Source organism: Trematosphaeria pertusa, assembly GCF_010094035.1.
Source record: "Trematosphaeria pertusa strain CBS 122368 unplaced genomic scaffold BU26scaffold_7, whole genome shotgun sequence".
Taxonomy (NCBI): domain Eukaryota; kingdom Fungi; phylum Ascomycota; class Dothideomycetes; order Pleosporales; family Trematosphaeriaceae; genus Trematosphaeria; species Trematosphaeria pertusa.
This window is the reverse complement of record NW_022987218.1, coordinates 275,871-299,193: the sequence shown is the minus strand read 5'-3', so window position 1 is coordinate 299,193 and position 23,323 is coordinate 275,871. Positions and strand designations below refer to the sequence as shown.

Sequence of the window (23,323 nt, the reverse complement as noted above, 5' to 3'; positions counted from 1 at the left end):
CAGGGACCAAAGGCTTCTGATGGTCGAGCCGGCAGCGCTGGCAGCCTCGCTTTCCAAGGCTGGTCCAGGGGTTGAAATCGACCATTCCCAAATAGGAAAGCTAATTGAGAAAACGCGACACTGCGACGCGTCGACGCGCCCCTCCTCCCCGCGGCAAAACTCGCAACCTTCAGACTCCCGCAGCACAATCGCACAACACAACGCCTCGCTCACCATGTCTTCCCTTCTGGATGCTGTTCTCAACTCGGATGCCGCTCCCACTCCTTCAAGCGACGTTGGAAACCCAAGGCGGTCGCAAATGCGCTCCTCGTCCGCCCGGCCCCGTGCACCCCCTTCCGAAAGCGCCGGTGCGAACAGCGACGTCGACGGCTTTCCAGATGACGAAGTCGTAGGTGCGAGGGTGCCTGGCCGGAGAGCCAACGGACCCAGAGCGGATATACCCAAGGTGGTCGACCTGACGGGAGAAACGCTGTCTGTTCGATTTCAGGAGTTCCTGGAGAGGTAGGCTCGATCACGCTGCTGAGGGTCGCCAGCTTTTAACACAATGGCAGCTACACGGAAGATCCGACGTCGTCAGCGCTGCCGGTGTCGAGTATCCCCACCACGGACAAATACTACATTGACCAAATCAGAGGCATGAAGCTGTACGGCCTCTCCACACTCTACGTCGATTACACGCACTTGCAGAGGCACGAGGATGGTGTCGTGGCAGCGGCTGTTGCCAGCGAGTACTACCGATTTCTCCCATACATGGTCCGCGCCCTCCACGCCCTCATTGCGAAGTATGAGCCGGACTACTTCCGCCAGCATCGCCAGCCCACATCGACCACATCGGTCTCTGCTACGTCGAACGCCGGCAACGCGACGAGTCAGAATGAGAGCCTCAACGAGAAGACAGCGAACCAGCAGACCGACAAGCTGTTCACACTCGCCTTCTACAACCTTCCCCTCATCTCCCGCATCCGACAGCTGCGAACAGAATCCATTGGTCGATTGTTGTCCATCTCGGGCACTGTCACTCGCACTTCGGAAGTCCGGCCTGAGCTTTCTTTGGCCACCTTTATATGCGAGGCTTGCAATACCGTAGTACCGAGCATCGAGCAGACGTTCAAATACACAGAACCCACCCAATGTCCAAACACGACATGCATGAACCGAGAAGGGTGGCGACTAGATATCAGACAATCTACCTTCGTGGACTGGCAGAAGGTACGGATTCAAGAGAACAGTTCTGAGATCCCAACAGGCAGCATGCCTCGGACAATGGACGTCATCTTGCGAGGCGAAATGGTCGATCGCGCCAAAGCTGGAGAGAAGTGCATCTTCACGGGAACCGTCATCGTAATTCCGGACGTGAGTCAGTTCAGAGTACCAGGTGTGAGGCCTCAGGCGACTCGAGACAACTCAAACAGCGCCCGCGGTAATGATGTCGGCGGCTCCGGCGTCAGCGGTCTCAAAGCGTTGGGTGTACGCGACCTTACCTACCGGATGTCATTCTTGGCCTGCATGGTGACGCCAGACACTTCTACCCCAGGGCAGCCGTCGAATCATCGTATGACTGGTCAAGCAGGAAACATCCTCGCTTCGCTCAACCAGGTACAAGCACTGGAGACGACGGCATCTGGCGAAGAAGCGCAGGCAGAATACCTCGCAACTCTCACTCCCTCCGAGATCCAGGACTTGAAGGATATGGTCCAGAAACCCCACATCTATATGCGCCTGGTGGACTCGATTGCACCTACAGTCTATGGTCACCAGGTCATCAAGAAAGGGCTTTTGCTCCAGCTTATGAGTGGTGTCTCCAAAGAGACGCCTGAAGGCATGGCTTTGCGTGGAGATATCAATATTTGCATTGTTGGGGATCCTTCTACGTCCAAGTCCCAATTCCTGAAGTATATCTGCAGCTTCTTGCCACGGGCAGTCTACACCTCCGGCAAGGCCTCTTCCGCCGCAGGTCTCACAGCTGCAGTAGTCAAGGACGAGGAAACTGGAGATTTCACCATCGAAGCCGGAGCCCTCATGCTCGCAGACAATGGCATCTGCGCCATCGACGAGTTCGACAAAATGGACATCGCCGACCAAGTCGCTATCCACGAAGCCATGGAACAACAGACCATCTCCATCGCCAAAGCAGGTATCCAAGCAACCCTCAATGCGCGTACTTCCATCCTTGCGGCAGCCAACCCCGTCGGCGGCCGCTACAACCGCAAGACGACTCTCCGTGCCAACGTCAACATGTCTGCACCTATCATGTCCCGCTTTGATCTCTTCTTCGTTGTTCTAGACGAGTGCGACGAGGACGTCGACCGCCACCTCGCAGAGCACATCGTCGGTATCCACAAAGACCGCGATGACGCTATCGAGCCTGAGTTCAGCACCGAGCAGCTTCAGCGCTACATCCGCTTTGCGCGTACGTTCAAGCCAGAGTTCACCGACGAGGCGAAGGAGACGCTGGTGGAGAAGTACAAGGAACTGCGCGCGGACGACGCGCAGGGTGGCATTGGTCGCAATAGCTATCGCATAACGGTCCGTCAACTAGAGAGCATGATTCGGTTGTCTGAGGCTATTGCGAAGGCGAACTGTGTCAGCGAGATCACGCCCGAGTTCGTCAAGGAAGCGTACAATCTCCTCCGTCAATCCATCATCAGCGTTGAGAAAGACGACGTCGAAGTTGAAGACGAGGACGACGAGGCGATGCTCGCTGCGGCAGCAGCCGCTGAAACGCAAGATGGCGACGCGGAGATGGATGATGAGCAGCAGGGCGAACGGGTGCGGACAGCGAGCCGTACACCTGCACCTGCGCCGCGCGAGAAGACGAAGATCACGCACGACAAATACGTCGCGATGCGCAACCTCTTCGTCAAGCGCGTCAACGACGATCAAGCCTCGACTGAAGATGGCGTCGAGGAAGAGGAGCTCTTGGTCTGGTACTTGGAGCAGAAGGAAGCGGAGCTTGATACCCAGGAGGATCTGGAGAAGGAGAGGGCGCTTGCGAAGAAGGTGCTCAAGAAGGTCTGCAAGGTACGTGTGCTATCCAGCCCTTGCCTAGAGCACAGGACTAACAGAATGTACAGGAGCAATATCTCATGCAGATTCGCGGCGAGGGTCTAGCGGACGACCAGGGTCAGGGACCTCAGGATTCGGAGAAGGTGGTATACGTGTTGCATCCGAACTGCCCGGTGGAGGATATTGTTTGATTGCAGCGCTGATGGGAACGTGGACACGCATAATGAGGTAATAAATGCGGCTTCCGGGGTGTCAGAACCAGGCGTTTTGTGGATATAGTGCAGCATAGGTTCTGGATAGGCGTCTTTTCAATGTTCAGAAGATTCATATGCCTTAAGCTTGTTCCTCTGTGTGGAGGACCGTTCTCGCATTTGGAGATATTGCTAGGCCTCAAGTCCTTCAACGCGGTCTTATAGGTAGATGCACGTTTGACTGTGCTCTTAATCGCTCCTAAAAGGGCAATGGAAAACCATTCAGGTCCTTGAAGAAGAATTTCCCATTGTGGTATCATGACCGTTATTCTTAGACGCCGTGTCCCCGAAACCAAGTCCAACGCCCATGTCCATGCCGTGCCGTGATCATGCCAATATCGTTCAGTCATACACCATAGCGCTAGTGATGATTCTCCGAAGATGTAGCACGAATTGTATCGTAGGATGAAATGGAGCAGGCCCATCCTATTGGACCATGACATCCACGGCTTCCCTATTACTGCCGTTTGTCTGACTCCCATTCTCTTCCCCATCCTGCAAACCCAGCGGCAACGATGGCGGTAAGTCTTTGCCAACCTCCCTTGCTTTGGTTTCTGCCCACAGCCGAAGCCGGACGAGACTGCGCATGCGGGACTCGCCGCGCGTGCCCATGCTTGTGAGGATTGCTTCGTTAACTTTGCTAGCGACTTGCCGTCGTAATGTTGGTTTCAGCAGCTCCGCCAGCTGAGGCTGGAGGTTGTCGGAAGGAAGGAAGATAAGGAGGGACATGGTAAGCTCGAGGTCTCTTAGAAAATCGGGGTTCGTCGCGGCGCGCGGGGCGAGCTGTGATGAGGCGAAGTTTAGGGCGGGCGTTATGTCTGAGGTCTGGGACGAGGTGCACTTGCGGATAAGTTCGATAAGCTGAAGACGTAATAGAGCGAAGTGTAGAGCGGGGTCTGTATCGAGAATCTATAAGAAATTGTCAGCCGAGCTCAGGAGAGTAGCTTATTGACTCGATGTTCTTGAGCTGCTTGCGTATCATACTGAGGACTGAAGGTTTGTTTATCATCAAAACCCGTAGGCTATGCGTGGTGCATGAAACTGGTTATAATCCTGCAAGGGAGGGGATAGGGAAATGGTGAACATGAGAAAGACGTACCTGCGGATTGAGATCGTTGATCTTATTGATAGCGGTATCAATATCGCCAGCATGAATGGCCCTCCGGATCTCTACGCGCGACTGAATGGACTCCTCCTCAAGAGGAAGCTGAATGTTCGCTTCCTTTGCAAATTTCTCCGCAGCCCGCGGATATCCTTCGCTGATAAGGTAATCCATGACGACGAAGTTGATGTCCCTGCGGAGAGCACAATTAGCACCGTGTGCACTGTTTTCCTATAAAAAATTTGGTGGGAAAGATAGTGAAGCAAGAAATACTTGCTTTGAAAATCAGAAAACAAGTTAACACGTTCTCCACACGTAGTTTCGGAGAGATTCCCAACTTGATATCGACACATCATGTGAACGGTGCATGGTTTGCAATAGATGCATAGCACAGAAGAACGACTTACGTTTTGGAGGGCTTAATTTCATCGACCTTCCGCTGGAAGGGATGCTGCGTTGGCGTCGCAGCCGACACAGAGACGGTGGAAGAGCTCTAGAGCAATCGGTTAGCAGCTGAGCATAGCTTTTGAGCAGCGGAAACTGACCATGGTAGTCTTCAGTGTCCTCGCCGGACGTCCATCAGTAAAAGTGATAGGCGGCTCGACCGTGGCCGAGGAAGCGTGGGCCCATGCAGAGTTTGCGAGTGGAACAAGTGAGGTTTGAGGTGCAAGCTGCGGGCAGACCGAGCTCTTTAGCGAGATTGTGGCTCGTGCGCTTTTTATGTAAGCCAGCCGTCCCGAGTTCAAGTTCGTCGCACAAGCCTCGGCGTCATCCTTGCCATTACATTCGCATTTCTCTATTTCTTGCCATATAGATTTATTTGTCACTCGTTATGAGGTGATACTCTCAAGTAATTGGCTGTTCGACTCGAAGTCCAGCCATGGCGATGACAACTCCAACTCGCCGAATCCACTACTCTCCCCCGTGGGGAAATGCCAGCATCATTGGAGTAGCAGGGAGCTCCGGATCAGGAAAGACATCTTTAGCCTTAGCTATCGTGGCTTCCCTGAACCTCCCCTGGGTTGTGATCCTGTCCATGGTGCGTTAGCGCTCTCGGACACCCGCATAAGAAGGTCACGTGTGCCAACATTAAGTGGAACAGGATTCTTTCTACAAGCCGTTGACGCCGGCCCAATCCGCAGCGGCTTTCAGAAATGAGTTCGATTTTGACTCGCCGGACGCCATTGACTTTGACGTGCTAGTGGACAGGTTACGAGACGTCAAAAATGGGTATGCTACAAAGTAAAGAGCATATAAACCAATGGCTGATATGATGCTTAGAAAGGTTGCTGACATACCAGTCTACTCTTTTCAGAAACATGCTAGGCTGGAGCAAACCACGACCATCTACTCTCCGCATGTGCTTATTTTGGAAGGCATCTTTGCCCTGCACGATCAGCGTGTATTGGATATGCTGGACTTGAAGATCTTCGCCGAAGCAGATGCAGACCTTTGTCTCTCTAGAAGGCGTATGGCTTATATTACACTCCGGCCATATAGTTAGTAGTTAACGAAGCACAGTGGTCCGAGATGTCAAAGAACGCGGCCGCGATATCGACGGCTGCATAAAACAATGGTTCGGCTTCGTCAAGCCAAACTTCTCCAAATACGTCGCGCCCCAGCGCGAAATCGCCGACATTATTATTCCGCGCGGCATCGAAAATAAAGTGGCCATCGCCATGATCAGCTCCCAAATCCAGAAGACGTTGCAGCACAAGTCGGCCCAGCACCAACTCGAGCTTACTCGGCTTGGGAAGATCGCAGAGGACAGCCCGTTGTCCCCAAACGCAATTATCATTAAGCAGACGAATCAGGTTAAGGCCATCCATACGCTCCTCATGGATGAGACGACCAGTACGGAAGACTATATATTTTACTTTGACCGGATGGTCGCTTTGCTCATTGAGACGGCGGTTGACTTCCTACCCTTCACGCCCTCTCAAGTCACGACGCCACAAGGACACGTGTACATGGGCCTTAAGAAGACTGCGGAAATCAGTGCGGTGGTAGTCCTCCGCGGTGGCAGCGCCTTCGAAACTGGGCTTCGACGCACGATCCCCGATTGTCGCATCGGCAGGATACTCATCCAGACGAACTATCGGACGGGCGAGCCAGAACTGCATTACCGGGCGCTGCCCGCGAACATCAAGCAGTGTGGGCTTGTGTTGGTGCTTGATCCGCAGATGTCAAGTGGTGGAGCGGCGCTGATGGCGGTTAAGGTGTTGGTGGATCATGGAGTGCCAGAAGACAGGATTGTGTTCGTGACGTACATGGCGGGAAGAGTGGGCGTGAATCGGGTGTTGAGGGTTTTCCCGGAGGCCCGTTGCGTGGTGGCTAGGATGGGGGACGATATGGAGAATCGATGGGTAGAAACTAGATATTTAGGATGTTGACAAGGGTCGATTAACTGTCATTAGGCTATAGCGGCCTGATAAGCGGTTGGATAGACAGGGTTTTGGCTGGGGAATGTATCCGGGCGTGCCATGGCAGCGGGACAGTTGATGCATATCACGCATGAAGGTAACACAATCAGGAGGGTAGCTTTCATGCATATATTATTACATCGGCAGCTCTAAGATACGGAAAGCTTGATGCGATTCTCACACCTTGCCACCAAGCCATGTCCATAAACGCCACGTAGCCCTAGGCCGCTATTACCAACGCCGTCATCCCAAACCGCATTCCTGACGTATATACACTGCGCTTGTTAAGGGTATCATAGGAAGTACTCCGTCGTTACCTCCTTCCCTTGTTGCTGCTGCTGTTCCGCCCGGTGTACGTCGTTGTCCGGGCTTGCATCGAAAACGTTGAAAAACCTTTCCCCGGTATCGCTAACTTCCAGCACGCTTGCCATATTCCCGCATCGATAACAGTAGTTCGGTGCGCTCCATACTGTGCTTAAACGATCGTCGTATAACACTTGAAATCCTTCCTGACATAGCTGGTGTGCCCGTAATATGTGGGACATGGCATTGACCTCCAGGAATTTCTTGACCACCTGAGCCCCAAACGTATACCCCGCCCCTCTCGGGCTGAGCGAAAATTCATCTCTTTCTGGATCTGGATCACTCCACACAAGATCCGCCATGGGCCCTTCGTGAGGTATTTCCCGGAAGCGGTCAATGATCTTGATTTGATCGATCGAGTGTATGGAGGGCGACAGGCCGCCGTGGACGCAGAATATCTGGTCGTTGATCACCACCGAAAGGGTGAGGAAATCAAACATGTCGGTAAAGTAGTGCCATACGTTCGCATTCCCGTATTTTCGAGAGCACTCGGTGTAGAAACCGTAGGACTGCGTGACGCCGCGAGACTCGTGGTTCCCGCGAATAAGGTGGACTCGGTGCGGGTAGCGGAGCTTGAGGCAGACAAGCAACGAAATCGTTTCGACGGAAAAGAGACCGCGGTCGACATAATCGCCTATAGAGCACAGCCTCGTCAGTTAAGGTCGCGTGCCATGGGTGGAGGCCGCCCACGTACCCAGGAAGAGGTAGTTGGTGTCCGGACAAGGCCCGCCAATCTTGAATATCTCAATCATGTCGAAGAACTGGCCGTGTATGTCGCCGACAACGGTCACGGGCGCCTTGATATGCACCACATTGCTCTCTTTCATGAGCAGCTCCTTCGTCTTCGCGCATATTGCCTCGATGACAGACTCGGCGAGCAGCTCCTTCTTGTACAGCCGCGAGATGCACTCATCGAGGTCGACGGTAGCTGCAGCAGGTTAGCACGGCCGCGCACAAGTTGGCATCGAAGGCGTCGGGAGCTGGCGTACAGGGAAGACCGGGCATGGTAGTATTGGTAAGGGCGGGACGGATGCTCCTGCATTCGCGACGGGCTCAGGGTATGGAGTCTATACTGGTCGCGAGCAGATGTCGATATCGCACAATCATTCTCGGAGGCTCATCGAGGCATGCGACGGCGGGGGTGGCGGCGTGAGAGCAGGACGGGCGAGGCAAAGGTTGCGCTGTTGTTTCGCCCGTCCGGTGCAATCCCGCTTCCCGCCTCGGAGGGCCCGTGCTCCTGCTGCTGCTCCGATTGGGCTAGCGCCGCTCCAGCAGACTTCACGCCTCGACTTTTTCCCAAACCTCCCACGTTCCGCTACCATTCCCATCTCCTTTCCTCTTCTCAGCCCTGCCTAGAACGCGAATGGTCTGCTCCCGGCGGTCTCGGTGCCCGCGTGCTTTCCCAGTCTCTCATTTCGAGTCTCCATGTCCGTCGTGCTCTCGGTCGCTACTTCTTTCCTTCCCCTCACATCAGCAGCCTAGCCAGCTCTATCACGTACCAACCCTCGTCAGCCCCCAATATTCTCCTCCTTAGAACCCCTCTATGCCAATCAGTCTCAAGGATCGACTTTTCATACTGCGTCATTCATCGGGGAGACTGAGGGCTTTGGGCGTTCCTGGCACGTGCGTTTGACCGACCAAATTTGAGAACGCGCACCTCAGTCTTCGCTTCCCCTCCACCCCCACCTCTCAAATCCGTCCTCTCTCCACAATTATTCATCCCCAAGACTTCGGCAAATAGACTCCTTCATAGAGGACCCTTCGGAGTAGCGGACAACGTTTCCAAGTGGTGGAATGTCGTGGAGCGGACCGGTGGCAGGCACCGCACCGTACCAGCCGCCGCAATATGCGAATGGCCAGGCAGGCTTCAGTCAACCTCAGCCATTCCAGTATGGCCAACAACTAGCATACGGGCAATATCAATCTGGACCATCATTTCCCCAGCCGGCCGCGCCTCAGCGCCCGCCCGACAGCAGGTAAGCAAGAATTCGATTTTCCATCATGTCCTTCCCGAGTCAGCCCAACACGATGTCTCTTGTGTGTATGGCGACCGAGTATCATTTTAATGTACTAATTGGGCTTCAGAGCGCCTAAGAAGAAGGGCAATCCTATAATCACGCGATATCCTCCTCCACCAGGCTATCGCGGTCCCGCCCAGCCTCAAGGACCGTTCGGCACTAACCAGTATCCAAACCAGTATCAACAGCCACACCAACCGTACCCGCAAGGCCCTCCAGCACCTCCTGCTTATTCAAATCAAGGCTACCAGGCCGCTCCCCCAACGCCAGCATATTCGCCACAGAGCTATGGGCCTCCTCAGACTCATCCGCAGCAGCCGACATATCCTCAGGCCGGTTATCCGCAGACACCGACCTATCAGTGGCCTCAGCATCAACAGAGCTATCCCCGGCAACCGGCCTATTCGCAAACCCCAAGCTATCCTAATGGCCAAGGTTATGCTCCGCCCCATAATACCTACCAGGGGTATCCACCTCAACCAGCGCCAGTAGACGCAAATCAACAAGCGTACCCCCAAGCCCAAGGCTGGCCACAATCGAATGAACAAGCCGCCTATCCCACAGCTAGTCAATACAACTCCTTTAACGGCCCTCCGAACGGGCTTCCCGGGCCTGATCCAAATGCCACACCGACCCCGACGTCGGCCTATCCTGCCACAACTCAAACTACTCCGACGCTTGGCCAGCCAGAAAGTGTTACAAGCGCACCAGGAGAGAAACCACAGTTGTTTTTGGCATGGGATGATTGGGACTTTGACTTCGACGGTGCTATCTGGCCAAAGGCTAACGAGCCTGTTGATCCGAATTTGAGTCTAGGTGTCATAATTTGGCGCCCCGCCAAACAGGTGACGCGCGCGCTGCCTTCAACGTTTTCCGACGCCGAAGAGCAAGCGCTCAAACCGCCTGCAGAGAAGCTTGGCAACGGAGAGTCGGTGTCCATCTACTTTACGCCGGAGAACTCGCACGAGGCTTTCTTGGACGTGAGGCAGACCGACGAGTGGGATAAGATCAAGAGAGATCCGATTTTTGTGGTTTTTACAGACGAAGAGATGTCTCGAAATCTCGTGTCGATCGAAGAGTGCATTGCATTGCGTGACCGCCCTGATGAGCCTCTGCACGACGTCAAAGAGGAAGAAGACGAAGAGATGCACGACTCGACATGGAATGTTATGGACCACCTTGAGCAGGTACTGTCAGCCAATACTGAGGACCCTAAACCCATGATGCCCCGTCAAGAAACGGATCTATCGAGAGACCAGATGCAGGAGGACATACTTGCAAGACTAGGAGTGACGGGAACTCCAAAACCACCGTCGAATGATCCGATGGCAATCCCCTTCCCCTTTGACGAAAAGCCTTCAGCTTCCTTACCCGAGAAGCCTCCCGCACCGCCACCCGCTCAGTAAGTATCTTGATCCCTTCATCGAACTGCCTTATCTAACACTTGCAGGATTCCTCCACGTCCAGAACAGGGCCCGCATAGGGCACATTCTTACGGTGGCCATGGCAACTCCACATATGGAGCTCCGCCCCAACGTCCCTATGGCTCTATGTCATCCTCCCTACACTCACGGCCGCCGCCTCCAGGCCGCCAACCTTACGATCCTTGGAATGCCAGCAATTCGCAGAATCAGCCCAACGGTCACGCTTTTGATGGCTCGCGAGAAAGCCCTGCACGCTCTGAAGGCAGCAATCGAACGCTTGCCGGCTCCGACTTTGAACCCGAGAAGCCTGCTACCAATGGGGCTGATAAAGCTCCCCCGCCTGTGCCATCACTGAAACGCAGTGACAGCTCCTTGACCCGTAAAAGGAGTTACGAAGATTCGGACCAAGACGACGAGAAACTGCGTCAACAAGACGACCATACAAAGCGCAAGCGACGTTCCGAAGTCGCTGCCGCCTATAGGTAAGCTTACTCAACGTTGCCTTTAACGCTTCCGTTATCGCGGCCCTATGGGCAAGGTTAAGCATGCTGCTAACTTAACATAGTCGGCGCTAGAACGCCAAGTCTTGCTTATCGAACCTATCCTAAGTCGTACACGTACAATATCCTCCGCGTTTCACTGAGAAACTACGGAAGGCTAGACTCTAGTCACCTACTCGAATCTTTGTTCAGGCACCATCGCTGCATCGGGCCCTAGGCTGCAATACGGTGGCTTTCTCTTCTTCCAGTCATTTTCACGTCAATCATGGTTGTGGTCTTTTTCCGCGTAAGCATAGGGTAACATGGTATCTGGCGTCACTGGTAGTTGGCGTTTCCGCCTCTCAGGCGAGCGAAGTGCCTTTCATCTTGAGATATTCGGCGGGCGGTCGAACTCCAAAAGTCTCATCCCTTCTATGCCCGGCGGAGCTGTCCGTTTCTTTCGTCTCCCGCCATTTATGGCTGGCACTTAGTCGACACCATATTTTTCCTGACGAACCTGTTGTTGCGTCTTCTCTTATCACTATGTCATGTCTTTTCGGACTGTAGTAATCTTATCCCACCCTTCTCCGCGCGCCACTTGGTAGCGCCAGTCGTCGACTCTCACCGTTTCCGTCGCATCGTCTTTCGTCTGATATGTCTCCATACCCTCTGTCGTCTACTTCTCGTCTCCATGCTAGTCAATTGAGACTACGACCCAGGTAAAGCGAAAATGAAGCCGTGCGAGCGACTTCCCACTGTTTGTAACCAGCAGGGTGACTTCGTCGGACTTCATCTAGGGTTTCGCTCTTTCCGCATATATGGAAGAGGGACGGTAGGGAGGCCAACTAGATTTGCTCTTAGACCTCGTTATCCCTCGCAAGAGCATCCTGAAGACGCTGAATCAGCCTGAAGATCTGGATTCAGAGGCCTTGAATCTGAAAAGGCCACTGGACTAGAGGCCCCGCGTCAAGTTGCTACTTTTAGATATGATGTGGACGGACTGACGGACACGGCGTCGGAGACCAACCGACGACACTACGACCTCCCGGCTGGCGCCGGCAATAGGATCTAGAAACACTGATCGTACTCGCGATACTTAAATCGAAGAACTTCAGAACCAGGGGAAGCAGGTCTGCAGGCACAATGTCGGTAGGGCAGATTATTACGATAGAGCCAATAGCATGCAATAAGTTTCAGTCACGGCATAACTATAATGCAAAAACTCGCCATTTATCAGCATTCATGGTATTAGCGCTAGTCTACTTGACAAGTCTATCGCCCTCTCCTTCGTCCTCGCTCTCGGTCTCATACTCAGAGCTTTCCTCCTCCTCCTCCGTCTCTTTTTCTTCGTCCGTTTCGTCCTCGCTCTCCTCTTCCTCAGCCAACCACTCATCCAGCGTCTTCTCCTTCTCCTTCGCCTCACCCGCGCCTGACCCGGAACCTAGTCCGTCCAAGCTCCTACCAGGCGATACCGTTCTTTCGGGCGGTGCAGCCCGACTCGCAGCATCCAGCCTCTCCGCGGCACTCAAACTCTTTGCCGCCTCATACGTTGACGCAGCGCCCGAGGCCCCTTCTTCTCGCAGCGCGGGGTCAGGCTCATGGCCTTCTTTCACCCAGGGCGGTAGATCTTCGTAGCCTTTTAATCCGCCTACGCCGCCCTCGTCGCCGATGACGAGGCTGGCGCTGCCAAGGGCGTAGCCTTTGCGTGTCTCGCTCGGGCTAGGAGTTTGCGGGACGGGTTTTGGTGCGAGGAGAAGAAGTGATGCGAGTTGGGTGGATGTCGGTGTTGAGAGAAGTGCTTTGTAGACACGAGCTCGGTCGCGGAGGTCGTAGGATGTGTCATAGCGGGTGAGGAGAATGATGTAGTTCCATAGCGCTTCGATGGGGTGTGGTTTGTCCTGCGTTTGGCTGGGCGTAGGTTGCGGTGGAGAAACGGAGTCCAAGTGCGTGTCTCGAAATCCGCCTTGCTCTTCGTAGTTCTCCAGCAATGAAGGACTCGGTTTCGGTGATGGCGCTCTCACGGGTTCTGGTGGTGGATTCGCGTTCAGATGATGGACGTAGACCTTCGCGGCGAGAAGTACGATCTGCAGTTTCGCCGGCTCCGCTTCGTCGGCGAAACCTTTTACTAGTATACGCAAGACGTCTGCTGCGATGTTGTTTTCTGGATCTAGGCCTGCAAATTCTCCGACAAGCCAGACGATGCTTGCGCGGGCTTGCGGGCTGGTGGCTGCGTCTAAGTGCTTAGCTAACCGAACGACAGTGGTGCGGTGGTTTTCCGGATCGCGCTGGATGAGATGGCGGATAACCTCTAGCGACTCCGCCACCAAATGCATGTCTGCCGATCCGATGTGCGCTAGCAGTAGTCTCAGACATCTTGCAGAAGTTTTCGGGTTGGTTGTCTGTGAACAGCGGCCAATCGCCCGAACAGCTTCCTTGACTAGCCCGGGATCCAAACTTCCTGAATGTGAGAAATGGCTGAGTTCCGCTAATATGAGACTTTGCAACCTAGGCGGTGCGTGAGGGAAGATTAGAGTGAGGAGTTCGAGCTTTAATCGCCAGATGTGAGGGGAATCCGTCGATCGGACGAGGAAATGCGTGTAGTATTTCACGAATGGTTCCGGGTGCGAGAGGCAGACCTGGACGATGTTGTAGAGCGCTATGTGCTGGACGTCGCCCGGCGAGCGCAAGAGTGATATCAGAGGTCCAATGGCTAGGGATAGGTAATCCGGCGTGCCCAGGTATAAATACGTCCTCGCTACTGCGATCACCACGGCAGAGTTCCGGGATTGAAGGAGCGATTGGCAGGCTTTCAAGAGAAGCTCGAGGTCAGGATCCAGAACAACCAAATCTTCCATCTCTTGATCCTCCGACTCTTCTGACTCGCTTTCTGTGTCATAAAATCCCTTCGTGCCCTTCGATCTCGCATTAGGATTAGGATTAGTCGTAGTCTTCTTAATCTTCTTCGTCCGTCTGGGGAAACATTTCCGTGAATATGACATCATAAGTCGTAAAGTCGCCAGCTGCCCCCACTCGTCCATGTCCACAAGCTTGCGTATGAGCGACCGGTAGTGTGGGTGTATCAGATCCAACCGGTTGGGGCACACCTCCAAGAAGGCGGCTACTGCTGCGCCAGTCACAAAGTACTGCTTGTCCCCCAACAGCGTCGAAAGGTATTCCAGTAACTGCGGCTCCGTGCTCGGGTCCAAGCGGTAGCATTTCGGTATCGCGAGTGCGGCGGCCCTCCTCACGTACGGCGACATGTCTCCCACTCCTCGCTTGATAGCCAAGCTCACAATTTGACTTATGACCGGCACCCGTATTCCAGACATGACTCGTAACGCGAGGGCGCGCAGCTGAGGGTTGGAATCCGTGAGTGATTTCTGAATCGTGTTGATAGAGAGGAGGGCGGTGTCCGGCTCATGTTCGGCATGCTGAAGGAGATATATGTATACGAGCTTCTTGATGGGGAGCGACGGCGACGCGATGTTCTTGATTACGTGGGAGAAGAAGGGTAATGTCTGGGACGGGGGCTGTCTGTAGGACATCTGCATAGTCATAGTCAGCTATGTTCCCTCCACAAAAGCCGTAACTACACTCAACCCATGGTGGGGCAGAGGGGAATTCCCGACCGTGACGACTCTCCGCAGTCCTTCGAGCACATCGCGCTCGGACCGGCTGTCCAGGAGCTTCTTGAGCTGGCCCGAGGGCAGCATTCGCGTCGACGACTTGCGGGCATTGCTAGCATCGCGGGCGGCTTCGAGGGTGAGGTCGCGGGCTGTAGACAGGGACCAGTGAGCAAAGTTGGACGGGTGCATAGCGACAGCCGCTACAACGCAACATGGGGAAGGCTACGAGGAAATAAGAGGGAATAAAGAAGCAGCGGCAGTCGAGAACCGGGTCGGGCCGTCTATACATGTGCGATTTGTGCATGGGGGAAAGCAACGCACCCGTGTCAATGAAGTGGCTGATGCGCGATATGCTCTCCATGGCGGGCGTCTTTGGCGGCCGCGGGAGCTTCAGCGGGGCTGCGCTGGCATCTGCTGCCGTCCAGAACGGTGTCGATTATGCAGAGGGCGGCAAGGGAGTCGAGTGGTGATGTGGTGGATTGTGCTGCTGGCTGCATGCTTGGACCTGCTGTGTGCGTCGGTGGTGGTGGGGCAAAAGTGCGGCATCGCTCGCGGTTCCCCGAGCGCGAGACGACCCCTCTAACCCATAACCCATATCGCTGCCGGGGTTTTCCTTACGTACAGACGGACAGACGGCGAGAGCACAAGGCACGAGGGCGCAGATACAGCTGCGCGCAAGCAGGAAATGGCCTACTCGCCCACGGTCCTGTCCCCGCTCACGCTGCCCGCGCTGCTCAACCACGTCCTCACGACCCAGTCCAGCGACGCTCCGACGACGCTCATTATCTGCTCTAGCCGGGAGGTGTTCCTGCAGGATCTCTGGGCCTCCCTGCAGCATCAGGCCGGACGGGAGGAAGAAAGCCTACACCAGCTAATCGCCCCCTCGCTTCACAACCTGTTCACGGCGCGTCACATCGGGATCGCCTTCTGTGCGTCTGTGCCGGTGCTGCTAGCTCATCTTACAGCATATGGCGCAGCTGGAAGTAAGCAGAGCGGGTTAAGCGAAGGAAGAGACAAGGAAAGAGTTGTTCTAGTCAATCCGCTCAGTCTGCATGAGCCAACTCCATCATTCTCTGCCCAAGGGCTGTCCCGGACGTTTGCTGTAGCCGTCGAGACCACTGCCAGAGTTGGCGCGCTGCTCTGTCTCGTGGAATGCCAGGGAACAAGGAGGGACCTCGATCTACACAGCGAGGAAGCGGATGTTGAAATGCGGAATGGAGAAAACGAGGGCCATGACGCCAAAGATCCGTGGGAGCAGGAAGTCTCGATACTAAACGTCTCCGCCCGGCGATTTGGCTCTGGAAGCGGTGATCGAGCGTGGGCTGGCCGCACCGTCAAAGTGAAGAGAATCGCGGGACGGTGGTTTCGGTTTCAGAGACACTACGGATTGCAAGAAGGGGAAGGGCCAGGATGAACTCAGCTCGAAAGAGCGTAACCCGAGGCAAAGTATAACAGGCGCTGAGAGTTTGATCCATTCGGAACCCCTTGGCTTCCTGCCTAGCATCTTTTAAATTATCATATCATTCGCCATCAAGCTCGTAAATTCTCAAGGTGAGCATTTCCGCCCTCCTCGTACGTGACCAAACATGTCAGCTCATCATGCCGCTTAGATACCGCCATTCACCGGACTCCACTCCATGATGAGGCCTACCAGTCCTTCTTGATGTCGAAAGACCACTCGAATTGCAGGTGGGTCTGGTTGTCGTCGTCGACGAACTTGGAGACGGCCTTGTAGTGGCCTCGAGCGGCGAAACCGGAAGGCGCGGTGTCGGACTGGACTGCAAGAAAGTGTCAGAGGTGTATTCTGTGGAGTAATCTTGCGGGATTGCTTACACTTCTTCTCGTAGAAAGGCTTCTCCTCGGTACTCGGACCGTATGAGCCCTATATGCCGCGTTACCACTAGGCCTTACTTATAGGCCACCAGACTCACCATCATCTCCTGCATCTTGTTGCTGATACCCATCCTCGAGACCTTCTGGAGGTACTTCAGCCCCGCCAGGATCTCATGCTGGACCTTGAAGGTAGCCTTCATGCGGAACTGCGCGCCTTCTTTAATTGTGAACGGCTTGTCCTTGAGAGTCTCGACGGCGCCAGGGCTCTTCAGGTCGATGATTATGTCGGGGCGGCCCTCGACCTCGAGGCCGAGCGAGAGGATGATGCATTTGCGCGGGTCGTTGGGGTCCGAGATGTCCTTGCCCTGGCCGAGGCCGAGCGATTCTTTCCACTTGCGGAGGGACTCGTCGTTCTGGTCTGTAGGGTGTTAGCCTCGTGCAAGTCCACAGAGAGGGTTGGTAGCACACGCCTAGCTTCTGGTACTCGTCAATTGTCTTCTTCTCGCCGACCTTGAAGCCCTCGGTGGGCTCAGCCGTCAGATCGTCGTCGTGGTCGCCAGCCATAGCGTGAAATAGAGGTTGGGTGGGCACAGGTCGAGAGAGGTATAAAGCCGCGTTAAGGTCCTCAGCGGGAGTTTAAAAGGTGAGAGTGAGGGTAGCGGAGCGGGAATGGTCTTCTTGAGCCTCGCCTCGACAGCGTTGGCGGGGCACGCACCCGTGGACCTTCACCGACAATTCTCTGCCCCGCGCTGATTGATTGGCCGCTCTCTGTGACGCGAAACGGCGTCAGGCACGTCAGCCCCAAACCGCCAACGTCCTCAAAGTCGGTTGGCGTGAGCTATATTAAGCTTTGGTGAATATTCTTCAATGCTACGAATGACACCGACCCTCTGAAGAGCCAGGCCCGAGAGCATTGTATGCTTCCGTCATTGAAGTCCAACGCTCAGCCAAGATGCGCCCCGCGGGTTCGGCGGATGCAGCCTGTATATATCCTTGAATGGAAGCTGTCAATCTGCCTCAGCAACCGCAGTGCTCCCACGTACGTGATCTCGAAACGAACTTCGCAATGCACATAACCGCAATCACTACGCGGTGTCCCTGAACTGCGGTGCCTGATACATCCGCCTGAAGGTGTCAAGGGGTCCAAGCACGGCCTTCTGAGGCAAGACATTGTCCAGTTTGACGAATACAAAGGGTTGTTGTAGATGCAAGACCGTCATTTTGACTTACGACGGCGTCCAGTGTACGCTGACTTGCCATACATGCTCAGACCAGGGACGCCTTCTCGTTTAAAGTCATTCTCAGACTTCGGTTGGATTCTGGAATGGCTGTCTATCCGTTAATGGAACGCTTCACATCACTGTTCTTCGGACATTGCTGTACACGGTACATTTCAAGCCCCTCGCCCCCAGAAAGTCGAGCCTAAACACCTTCAGTGGATGAACATAAAGTAGTATTTGCCGAGTGCTTTCTGTCCTATTCCTTGCCCTCAAGACCGCTCGCTAGTCACCTTGGGTTTCGCGCGGGTTTTCAAGGCCATTCGGAGCAACCGTCAGGGCAAGATATGTCCGTACAATCTGTCGATTCATTCCTCAAAGAAGAACCAGGATGGTCGCGTACTCCCGCCTCGCACTCGACGCGCCGGCGTGCCCTGATGGCATTCCCGCGCTAGCCGCTTCGGTCATCCCAGCTGTGGACACGCTTCTTCTGCCCTGCGCTGAGCTGGCAAACTCCCCGCGGCCAATCGGCATATCGCTGTGATAGACTGAGGACCAAAGCGGAAAGCAGAATTTTTGCCATTGCGGTTAGGGAGGGCCCCGTCCGGGGAAGAGGCTGGTCGATTCGCCAGGCCGTCCAGCCACCGATTACTGGCAGGGTACCCCGTGCAACCCTCGAACTCTTCTTCCTCAGACCATCTCCCTCGCTCTCGACCGTCGCCCGCCCAGCCTGCACTCACCCCGAGTCGCGCCGCACACCTACGCCAGTATTCGCGTCGCCGTCGCAGCTGTCACTTCACTGTGCCCAGCTGCTCCGTCTTCGGCTGGAAAAGTGCGCTCCGTCCTCGCTGTCAGTTGCGCGCCGAGCACGTCACCAACATTCCGTCATCCCGCGACCTCTTTCGCGCTGCGCGCTTCATCTCACACACCTATATCTTGTTGTAATCCTCTACCAATAATTCCAAAATGGTTGCGAAACGGACTCTGCCCGAGCGACGGAACCCGCTCATCGAGCCGGCGAATTCTCCGTCGAGTACGTCCACGTAGCGCATCGCGAGCATCGCGACACCCCGCTGACCATCCTGCGCAGACGAAATTCTTGCGGAGCGACGCCGATTGGGCCAGACGAAGATCCAAGTGAAGCCGGGCGTCGTGGGGCTCACCAACGCGTCGAAAGCGGAGAACCTGGGGACGTTCGACTATGCGCATCTGCGGGTACCGCTGCCCAAGGACCTGAGCGGCTCGGGCGTATTCACGCTCAAGAGCACGACGTCGTACCCCGAGTCGTATTTTCTGATGGTATGGCGATGGAAATACACCGTGTCCTGATGGAGCAATCGATCGACTAACGAGGGGACAGCGGCGCAGTAGCGATGGATACATTAGCGCGACGGGAATGTTCAAGGCAGCGTTCCCGTGGGCATCGCTAGCAGAGGAGGAGGCCGAGCGCAAGTACCAGAAGAACTTCCCCTCCGCTGGCCCTGAGGAGGTTGCCGGAAGCGTTTGGGTTGCGCCGGAAGAGGGTAGGTGAATGTCTTGAGCGAGCCACTCACTTCTCCGCAAGAGCATGGCTGACGCAAACCCACTTCGCAGCGCTCGCACTGTCCGAGCAGTATGGCATGCGACCTTGGATTGAGGCTCTTTTGGACCCCGCGCCGATAGAAAAGGCCTCCAAGGACAAGCACAACACACACATACAGATGCCCCCCAAGTTCGACATGAATAAAGTACCTTCGCCCGCCGTTGTCCTACCACCTTCCTCCGCTCTCCGCGCCTCAACTCGCGCTCGCTCCTCGCGCTCAGCCTCACCAAGCAAAATCGCAACACCCAGTCGCAAAATGGCAAGCCCGCGGAAGTCGCGCACTACAAGGGCCGCCAAAGCCGAATCGCTCAGGGCGGAGGAGATCTTCGAGACCCCGAAGGCGACGACTGCATCAAGCGCATTGCAGAACGTCCTTGAAAACGGCACCAACGCGTCGGAGTCTGTCGCATCTGAATCGGTAAATGGCGAGATGAAGGACTCCAATACTGTGCGCATCGAAGTGCAGGAGACCGTTGAGCAGAATGGGGACGTTGAGACTACCACGACCAACGTCAAGGTTGACGTCCCCGCCGACCACCCAGAGCTCCCCGTGCCGGAGGACCCGACCAAGATGATCGAGGAGGCGAAGAAGATGGTAGAAGAAGCAAACAAGTACGAGGGCGGGCCAGTAAAAGGCGTGAAGTCGAAGCGCAAGGCTGAAGAGCTGTCCAAGGATGAAAACGAGGTTGCAGGGCCCTCGCGGGAACGTCCGGCGAAGCTGGCAAGAACGATGTCAACGACGGAGCAAAAGCTGGCGAAAGAGAAAGTCACTCGGAGGGCACTTGTTGGTCTTACTGTGATGGCGGCCATTGGGTACATTTACACCAACCCCCCTCTTCTCATTGTCCATGCAGCTAACTTGCTTTAGGTCCGCCATCACATACTTCGCGTCGGCTGTTTAACCTCAGGAAAACTTCACCTTACGGCTTTACCAGTTGATGTTTTGCTTATTTAGTCCTTTCCCCAGCCCTTCCCCTTGTTTCCTTACCCCAGATACCACGGCCCCTATGTCTGATCTTGTCTCCATCTACGGGCGCGGAGGTTGCGGTTTGGCTTGTGGTTTTCTGTTTCGGTGGGCGTTGAAAGAGCTCCTCCTGTTTTCCTCCTCCCTTGTGCGCACACGCTCGCTCGTACGCGATACGGCTGTTCGTCTGGTACCAACGACGAAGTAGATATTTTAATCCCACCGTCCCCCTTAGCCTTCGTTCCCCTCCGATACGTTCACACTCCCGACAATCACGCAGATGAAAGGATATGCCCCTGGTTCGGGCAGGAAGGAAACGGTACGATATTAGGTAGCTGAACGATGCAATATGGCTACGGCAAGATTTAACATCGTCTTTAGAGGAGATCTATGAACCACGCTATTCTATGTCTACGATTGTGACGCTTGTCCCCCGTTCGCTAAGCGCCCAACTTCCAGCACCGCTTCTTCAAAGTCGTCGAATGCTTTAATGGGAAGATTGGCCTGGCGCAATATCTCTTGCCCTTTCTCCTCATTCGTGCCTCGCAGTCTGACCACGACTGGCTTGTCCACACCGACTTCTCTAAATGCCAATATAATGCCTTCCGCGATCATATCGCAGAGCGTAAGTCCCCCAAAGATATTGACAAACACAACGCTGACCCGCGGATCGGACAGAATGAGCTTAAAAGAAGTACTAATCGTCTGGCTCGTAGCCTTGCCGCCGGTATCCAAGAAATTCGCGGAGGCTGTCGAGTACGGAGGCGGCGACAGACGCAGGGAGAGCACGTCGTTCGTGTTCATCGCCAGGCCTGCGCCGTTGACCAGCGTGCCGACGAGGTTCCTGGGTTCTCCTTCCTGCGGCGTGGCAGGAGGCGTCTGCGTATCTTTCTGCGCCGTTGCCCCGGGGAACTTGGGGCTCTCGAGCGGAATGAAAACGATGCCGCTCTGCTCGGCTTCGAGCTCCGTGGGCGGGATGCTCGACGTATCGCGCAGCCCGTGCAGCGCCGCCTGCCGCTTATTCGACTTGAACGCTGCGTCGTCGAAGAAGAGATAGGGGTCGTACACCAGCACTTCGTCGCTCTCCTGCGGGACGGCGAGAGATACGGTGGCGGTGATGGCTTCTTTCTCGCGGTACAGCTCCCAGAGGGCTCGGATTAGCTGGGCGGTCTGGGCTTTGGGTTTTGGCGGCGCGGCGTCGAGTTGGAGATACGCTATTGCGTCGTTGATGATGGAGGGAGACGGGCCGGAGCGGTAGTCGAAGGGAAGGCGGCGGACGCGGTGGGCGAGCTGGCTGGGGTTGGTGGTGGGCGCGGCGATTATGCAGGGGGAGCGGGCGGAGCGGGCGACCGTTATGCCGAGGAAATGGGTTGATGGTGGTGTAGGAGAAGGGGGTGGAGAGGTGTTGATGTCGTAGGATTTGAGGAGGGTGGTGGATTGGTCTGCTGTGAGGTGGAGAGAGCGTTTCTGCTGGGCGGAGGTTGGCGTAGAGGCGGATAGAGGCCGTCGTGGGTATCGAGAAGCTGTGTGGTATGAGCGGCGCTGCTGGGCTTGGGCTGCTGATTGCTCCTGGAAGGTAGTTAGGCTCCGTTACTACAGGGTGAGTAGAGAGAGGACCGACATACGATCTTCTTGACGTTCCGACCAGATTTGGCCAGGAGGTTTTTCATGACGCCTCCGAACTTCGCGGGATGATCCACCATTGTGACCCCGGCATTTTCGAGAGCCTTGTACTTTGACTCTGCAGTGCCTTCGCCGATACCTGTCCAGGCGCCTGCGTGGCCCATTATACGGCCTGGTGGTGCTTGGAAGCCACATATGACTGCTGCAATGGGTCTACAACGGTTAGTATATCTCTCTCTTCGTCCAATCCCGCCGCCTGACTTACTTCGGGTCCTTGACTCTTCTCCTATACTCCTTAATCCAATCTGCAGCCTCCTCTTCGCTCGTCCCACCCAACTCTCCCACCAAAATGATAGCTTCCGTGTCCTCATCCTTCTCAAACACCTTCAGCGCATCCACAAAGTTCGTCCCCGCAATGACATCGCCACCCATTCCAATACACAAGCTCTGTCCCAATCCCGCTCTTGTCAAAGATCCCACCGTCTCGTAAGAAAGCGTGCCGGACTTCGCTACAATGCCGATATGTCCCGGTGAGAAGGTCGGAAGAGGCTGGAAACCAATCCTGCACCTTCCGATTGCTGAAATGATGCCCGGGGCATTCGCACCCACAAGCCTTGACCGTGACTGTGTCGCGAGCATAGAGTGTATCTACGCTGCTCATTAGACCTCCCTTGCCGTCACGTGCATCTATACTCCCAGGCCCAAACTCACCCTCATAATATCATGCAGTGGAATATGCTCCGCAACTGCTACGATCAACGGCACTTCCGCTTCAACCGCCTCCTCAATAGCAGCCGCCGCCTGATGCGCCGCGACGTAGATACCCGTTGCATCCGGCCTCAACTGCTCCATCGCTGCTCTTACTGATGGTAGCACAGGCAGACCCAGGTGCTCGCCGGCGCTCCCGGGCTTGACCCCACCCACAATATTGGTGCCCCATTCTATCGACTCTTTGGCGTTGGCGGTCGCCTGTCTGCCGGTGAAGCCCTGGAAAATGACGCGGGTGTCCTTTCCGATTTGGAGGTTCTGGATAGTGTCGTCATAGCCTCCTCGCCTTCTTGATGAGGACGAGAAGGATGCGGAGCAGGGACGAAGAGAAAGACGGAAAGATGAAACATTGACGCGTAGGCGTCTGCTCAGGCAGTGTGACCGATGCAGAATCATGCTGGGCTATAAGAGCCCTAAGAAGCTTGGTCTATCAGATGCAAAGACGGGAAGGAAATGCCAACGCCAGCGCCGAGTACGCGCCAATTGGGCTCCAAATGAGAAATGATGGGCCCAATTGACTTGGGGAAAGCGACAATATACTTCTTCTCTATGCAGAGTTGACGATAGGAAGAAGAGTCGTGATTTTGTACAACGTCGGGAATACAAAGGGAATAACTGAAGTACCTGTACCTAGTCGATGTCAA

At 55.2% G+C, this 23,323-nt stretch overlaps 11 protein-coding genes across 11 annotated transcripts; 6 read left to right on the top strand and 5 right to left on the bottom strand.

The window, feature by feature from the left end:
- Window positions 1-214: 214 nt before the first annotated feature.
- Window positions 215-3,197, top strand: BU26DRAFT_564412 (MCM-domain-containing protein; the record flags this gene model as incomplete). Its single annotated transcript, XM_033833277.1, has 3 exons — window positions 215-501; window positions 552-3,021; window positions 3,075-3,197. 3 exons carry the CDS (start codon window positions 215-217, stop codon window positions 3,195-3,197), a joined length of 2,880 nt encoding a protein of 959 aa, XP_033683717.1.
- Window positions 3,198-3,397: 200 nt separating this feature from the next.
- Window positions 3,398-5,023, bottom strand: BU26DRAFT_304705 (uncharacterized protein). Its single transcript, XM_033821837.1, has 4 exons — window positions 4,905-5,023; window positions 4,767-4,852; window positions 4,357-4,552; window positions 3,398-4,166 (listed from the first exon to the last, which is right to left on the bottom strand). Exons 1-4 carry the CDS (start codon window positions 4,905-4,907, stop codon window positions 3,684-3,686), a joined length of 768 nt encoding a protein of 255 aa, XP_033683716.1. The 5' UTR covers window positions 4,908-5,023; the 3' UTR covers window positions 3,398-3,683.
- Window positions 5,024-5,132: 109 nt separating this feature from the next.
- Window positions 5,133-6,940, top strand: BU26DRAFT_483675 (uridine-cytidine kinase-like protein-like 1). The gene is made up of 4 exons (XM_033825826.1): window positions 5,133-5,398; window positions 5,462-5,589; window positions 5,641-5,828; window positions 5,881-6,940. Exons 1-4 carry the CDS (start codon window positions 5,240-5,242, stop codon window positions 6,750-6,752), a joined length of 1,347 nt encoding a protein of 448 aa, XP_033683715.1. The 5' UTR covers window positions 5,133-5,239; the 3' UTR covers window positions 6,753-6,940.
- A 50-nt stretch (window positions 6,941-6,990) lies between these two features.
- Window positions 6,991-8,314, bottom strand: BU26DRAFT_483670 (Ser/Thr protein phosphatase-like protein catalytic subunit). The gene is made up of 3 exons (XM_033825825.1): window positions 8,135-8,314; window positions 7,840-8,073; window positions 6,991-7,779 (listed from the first exon to the last, which is right to left on the bottom strand). Exons 1-3 carry the CDS (start codon window positions 8,148-8,150, stop codon window positions 7,076-7,078), a joined length of 954 nt encoding a protein of 317 aa, XP_033683714.1. The 5' UTR covers window positions 8,151-8,314; the 3' UTR covers window positions 6,991-7,075.
- Window positions 8,181-8,843, top strand: BU26DRAFT_304668 (uncharacterized protein). The gene has a single exon (XM_033821835.1). It carries the CDS (start codon window positions 8,273-8,275, stop codon window positions 8,744-8,746), a length of 474 nt encoding a protein of 157 aa, XP_033683713.1. The 5' UTR covers window positions 8,181-8,272; the 3' UTR covers window positions 8,747-8,843.
- Window positions 8,844-11,276, top strand: BU26DRAFT_304676 (uncharacterized protein). The gene is made up of 4 exons (XM_033821836.1): window positions 8,844-9,121; window positions 9,231-10,565; window positions 10,614-11,069; window positions 11,153-11,276. The coding sequence occupies exons 1-4, from the start codon at window positions 8,940-8,942 to the stop codon at window positions 11,160-11,162; spliced, it is 1,983 nt and encodes a 660-aa protein (XP_033683712.1). The 5' UTR covers window positions 8,844-8,939; the 3' UTR covers window positions 11,163-11,276.
- Window positions 11,277-12,325: 1,049 nt separating this feature from the next.
- Window positions 12,326-14,881, bottom strand: BU26DRAFT_504867 (ARM repeat-containing protein; the record flags this gene model as incomplete). Its single annotated transcript, XM_033826806.1, has 2 exons — window positions 12,326-14,611; window positions 14,696-14,881. 2 exons carry the CDS (start codon window positions 14,879-14,881, stop codon window positions 12,326-12,328), a joined length of 2,472 nt encoding a protein of 823 aa, XP_033683711.1.
- A 496-nt stretch (window positions 14,882-15,377) lies between these two features.
- BU26DRAFT_427481 (uncharacterized protein) lies at window positions 15,378-16,106 on the top strand (the record flags this gene model as incomplete). Its single annotated transcript, XM_033823733.1, has 1 exon — window positions 15,378-16,106. The coding sequence occupies one exon, from the start codon at window positions 15,378-15,380 to the stop codon at window positions 16,104-16,106; it is 729 nt and encodes a 242-aa protein (XP_033683710.1).
- On the bottom strand, window positions 15,962-17,132 carry BU26DRAFT_518925 (E set domain-containing protein). Its single transcript, XM_033828920.1, has 4 exons — window positions 16,996-17,132; window positions 16,624-16,943; window positions 16,526-16,574; window positions 15,962-16,470 (listed from the first exon to the last, which is right to left on the bottom strand). The coding sequence occupies exons 1-4, from the start codon at window positions 17,087-17,089 to the stop codon at window positions 16,340-16,342; spliced, it is 594 nt and encodes a 197-aa protein (XP_033683709.1). The 5' UTR covers window positions 17,090-17,132; the 3' UTR covers window positions 15,962-16,339.
- Window positions 17,133-18,453: 1,321 nt separating this feature from the next.
- On the top strand, window positions 18,454-20,477 carry BU26DRAFT_304569 (uncharacterized protein). The gene is made up of 5 exons (XM_033821834.1): window positions 18,454-18,775; window positions 18,833-19,041; window positions 19,103-19,265; window positions 19,336-20,137; window positions 20,193-20,477. The coding sequence occupies exons 1-5, from the start codon at window positions 18,709-18,711 to the stop codon at window positions 20,224-20,226; spliced, it is 1,275 nt and encodes a 424-aa protein (XP_033683708.1). The 5' UTR covers window positions 18,454-18,708; the 3' UTR covers window positions 20,227-20,477.
- Window positions 20,478-20,597: 120 nt separating this feature from the next.
- BU26DRAFT_456302 (uncharacterized protein) lies at window positions 20,598-23,277 on the bottom strand. The gene is made up of 4 exons (XM_033824909.1): window positions 22,623-23,277; window positions 22,177-22,559; window positions 21,914-22,124; window positions 20,598-21,857 (listed from the first exon to the last, which is right to left on the bottom strand). Exons 1-4 carry the CDS (start codon window positions 23,073-23,075, stop codon window positions 20,700-20,702), a joined length of 2,205 nt encoding a protein of 734 aa, XP_033683707.1. The 5' UTR covers window positions 23,076-23,277; the 3' UTR covers window positions 20,598-20,699.
- Between the last annotated feature and the right edge of the window lie 46 nt (window positions 23,278-23,323).

Bases quoted from the DNA above. Each gene is read 5' to 3' on its own strand.
- BU26DRAFT_304705 (XM_033821837.1), bottom strand. The intron at 4,553-4,766 runs GTAAGTCGTTCT...TGCTCTCCGCAG, and splicing joins GAAATTAAGCCCTCCAAAAC to GGACATCAACTTCGTCGTCA. The intron at 4,167-4,356 runs GTACGTCTTTCT...AATTTCTTATAG, and splicing joins TCAACGATCTCAATCCGCAG to ATTCTCGATACAGACCCCGC.
- BU26DRAFT_483675 (XM_033825826.1), top strand. From the start codon at position 5,240: ATGGCGATGACAACTCCAACTCGCCGAATCCACTACTCTCCCCCGTGG. The intron at 5,399-5,461 runs GTGCGTTAGCGC...TAAGTGGAACAG, and splicing joins GGGTTGTGATCCTGTCCATG to GATTCTTTCTACAAGCCGTT. The intron at 5,829-5,880 runs GTATGGCTTATA...AACGAAGCACAG, and splicing joins CCTTTGTCTCTCTAGAAGGC to TGGTCCGAGATGTCAAAGAA.
- BU26DRAFT_483670 (XM_033825825.1), bottom strand. The intron at 7,780-7,839 runs GTACGTGGGCGG...TGTGCTCTATAG, and splicing joins CACCAACTACCTCTTCCTGG to GCGATTATGTCGACCGCGGT.
- BU26DRAFT_304668 (XM_033821835.1), top strand. From the start codon at position 8,273: ATGCGACGGCGGGGGTGGCGGCGTGAGAGCAGGACGGGCGAGGCAAAG.
- BU26DRAFT_304676 (XM_033821836.1), top strand. From the start codon at position 8,940: ATGTCGTGGAGCGGACCGGTGGCAGGCACCGCACCGTACCAGCCGCCG. The intron at 9,122-9,230 runs GTAAGCAAGAAT...ATTGGGCTTCAG, and splicing joins CAGCGCCCGCCCGACAGCAG to AGCGCCTAAGAAGAAGGGCA. The intron at 10,566-10,613 runs GTAAGTATCTTG...TAACACTTGCAG, and splicing joins CCCGCACCGCCACCCGCTCA to GATTCCTCCACGTCCAGAAC.
- BU26DRAFT_518925 (XM_033828920.1), bottom strand. From the start codon at position 17,089: ATGGCTGGCGACCACGACGACGATCTGACGGCTGAGCCCACCGAGGGC. The intron at 16,575-16,623 runs GTGAGTCTGGTG...CGCGGCATATAG, and splicing joins ACAAGATGCAGGAGATGATG to GGCTCATACGGTCCGAGTAC. The intron at 16,471-16,525 runs GTAAGCAATCCC...ACTTTCTTGCAG, and splicing joins GCCTTTCTACGAGAAGAAGT to TCCAGTCCGACACCGCGCCT.
- BU26DRAFT_304569 (XM_033821834.1), top strand. From the start codon at position 18,709: ATGGTTGCGAAACGGACTCTGCCCGAGCGACGGAACCCGCTCATCGAG. The intron at 18,776-18,832 runs GTACGTCCACGT...CATCCTGCGCAG, and splicing joins GCCGGCGAATTCTCCGTCGA to ACGAAATTCTTGCGGAGCGA. The intron at 20,138-20,192 runs GTACATTTACAC...AACTTGCTTTAG, and splicing joins ACTGTGATGGCGGCCATTGG to GTCCGCCATCACATACTTCG.
- BU26DRAFT_456302 (XM_033824909.1), bottom strand. From the start codon at position 23,075: ATGATTCTGCATCGGTCACACTGCCTGAGCAGACGCCTACGCGTCAAT. The intron at 22,560-22,622 runs GTGAGTTTGGGC...TGAGCAGCGTAG, and splicing joins CACTGCATGATATTATGAGG to ATACACTCTATGCTCGCGAC. The intron at 21,858-21,913 runs GTATGTCGGTCC...ACTACCTTCCAG, and splicing joins GTCGGAACGTCAAGAAGATC to GAGCAATCAGCAGCCCAAGC.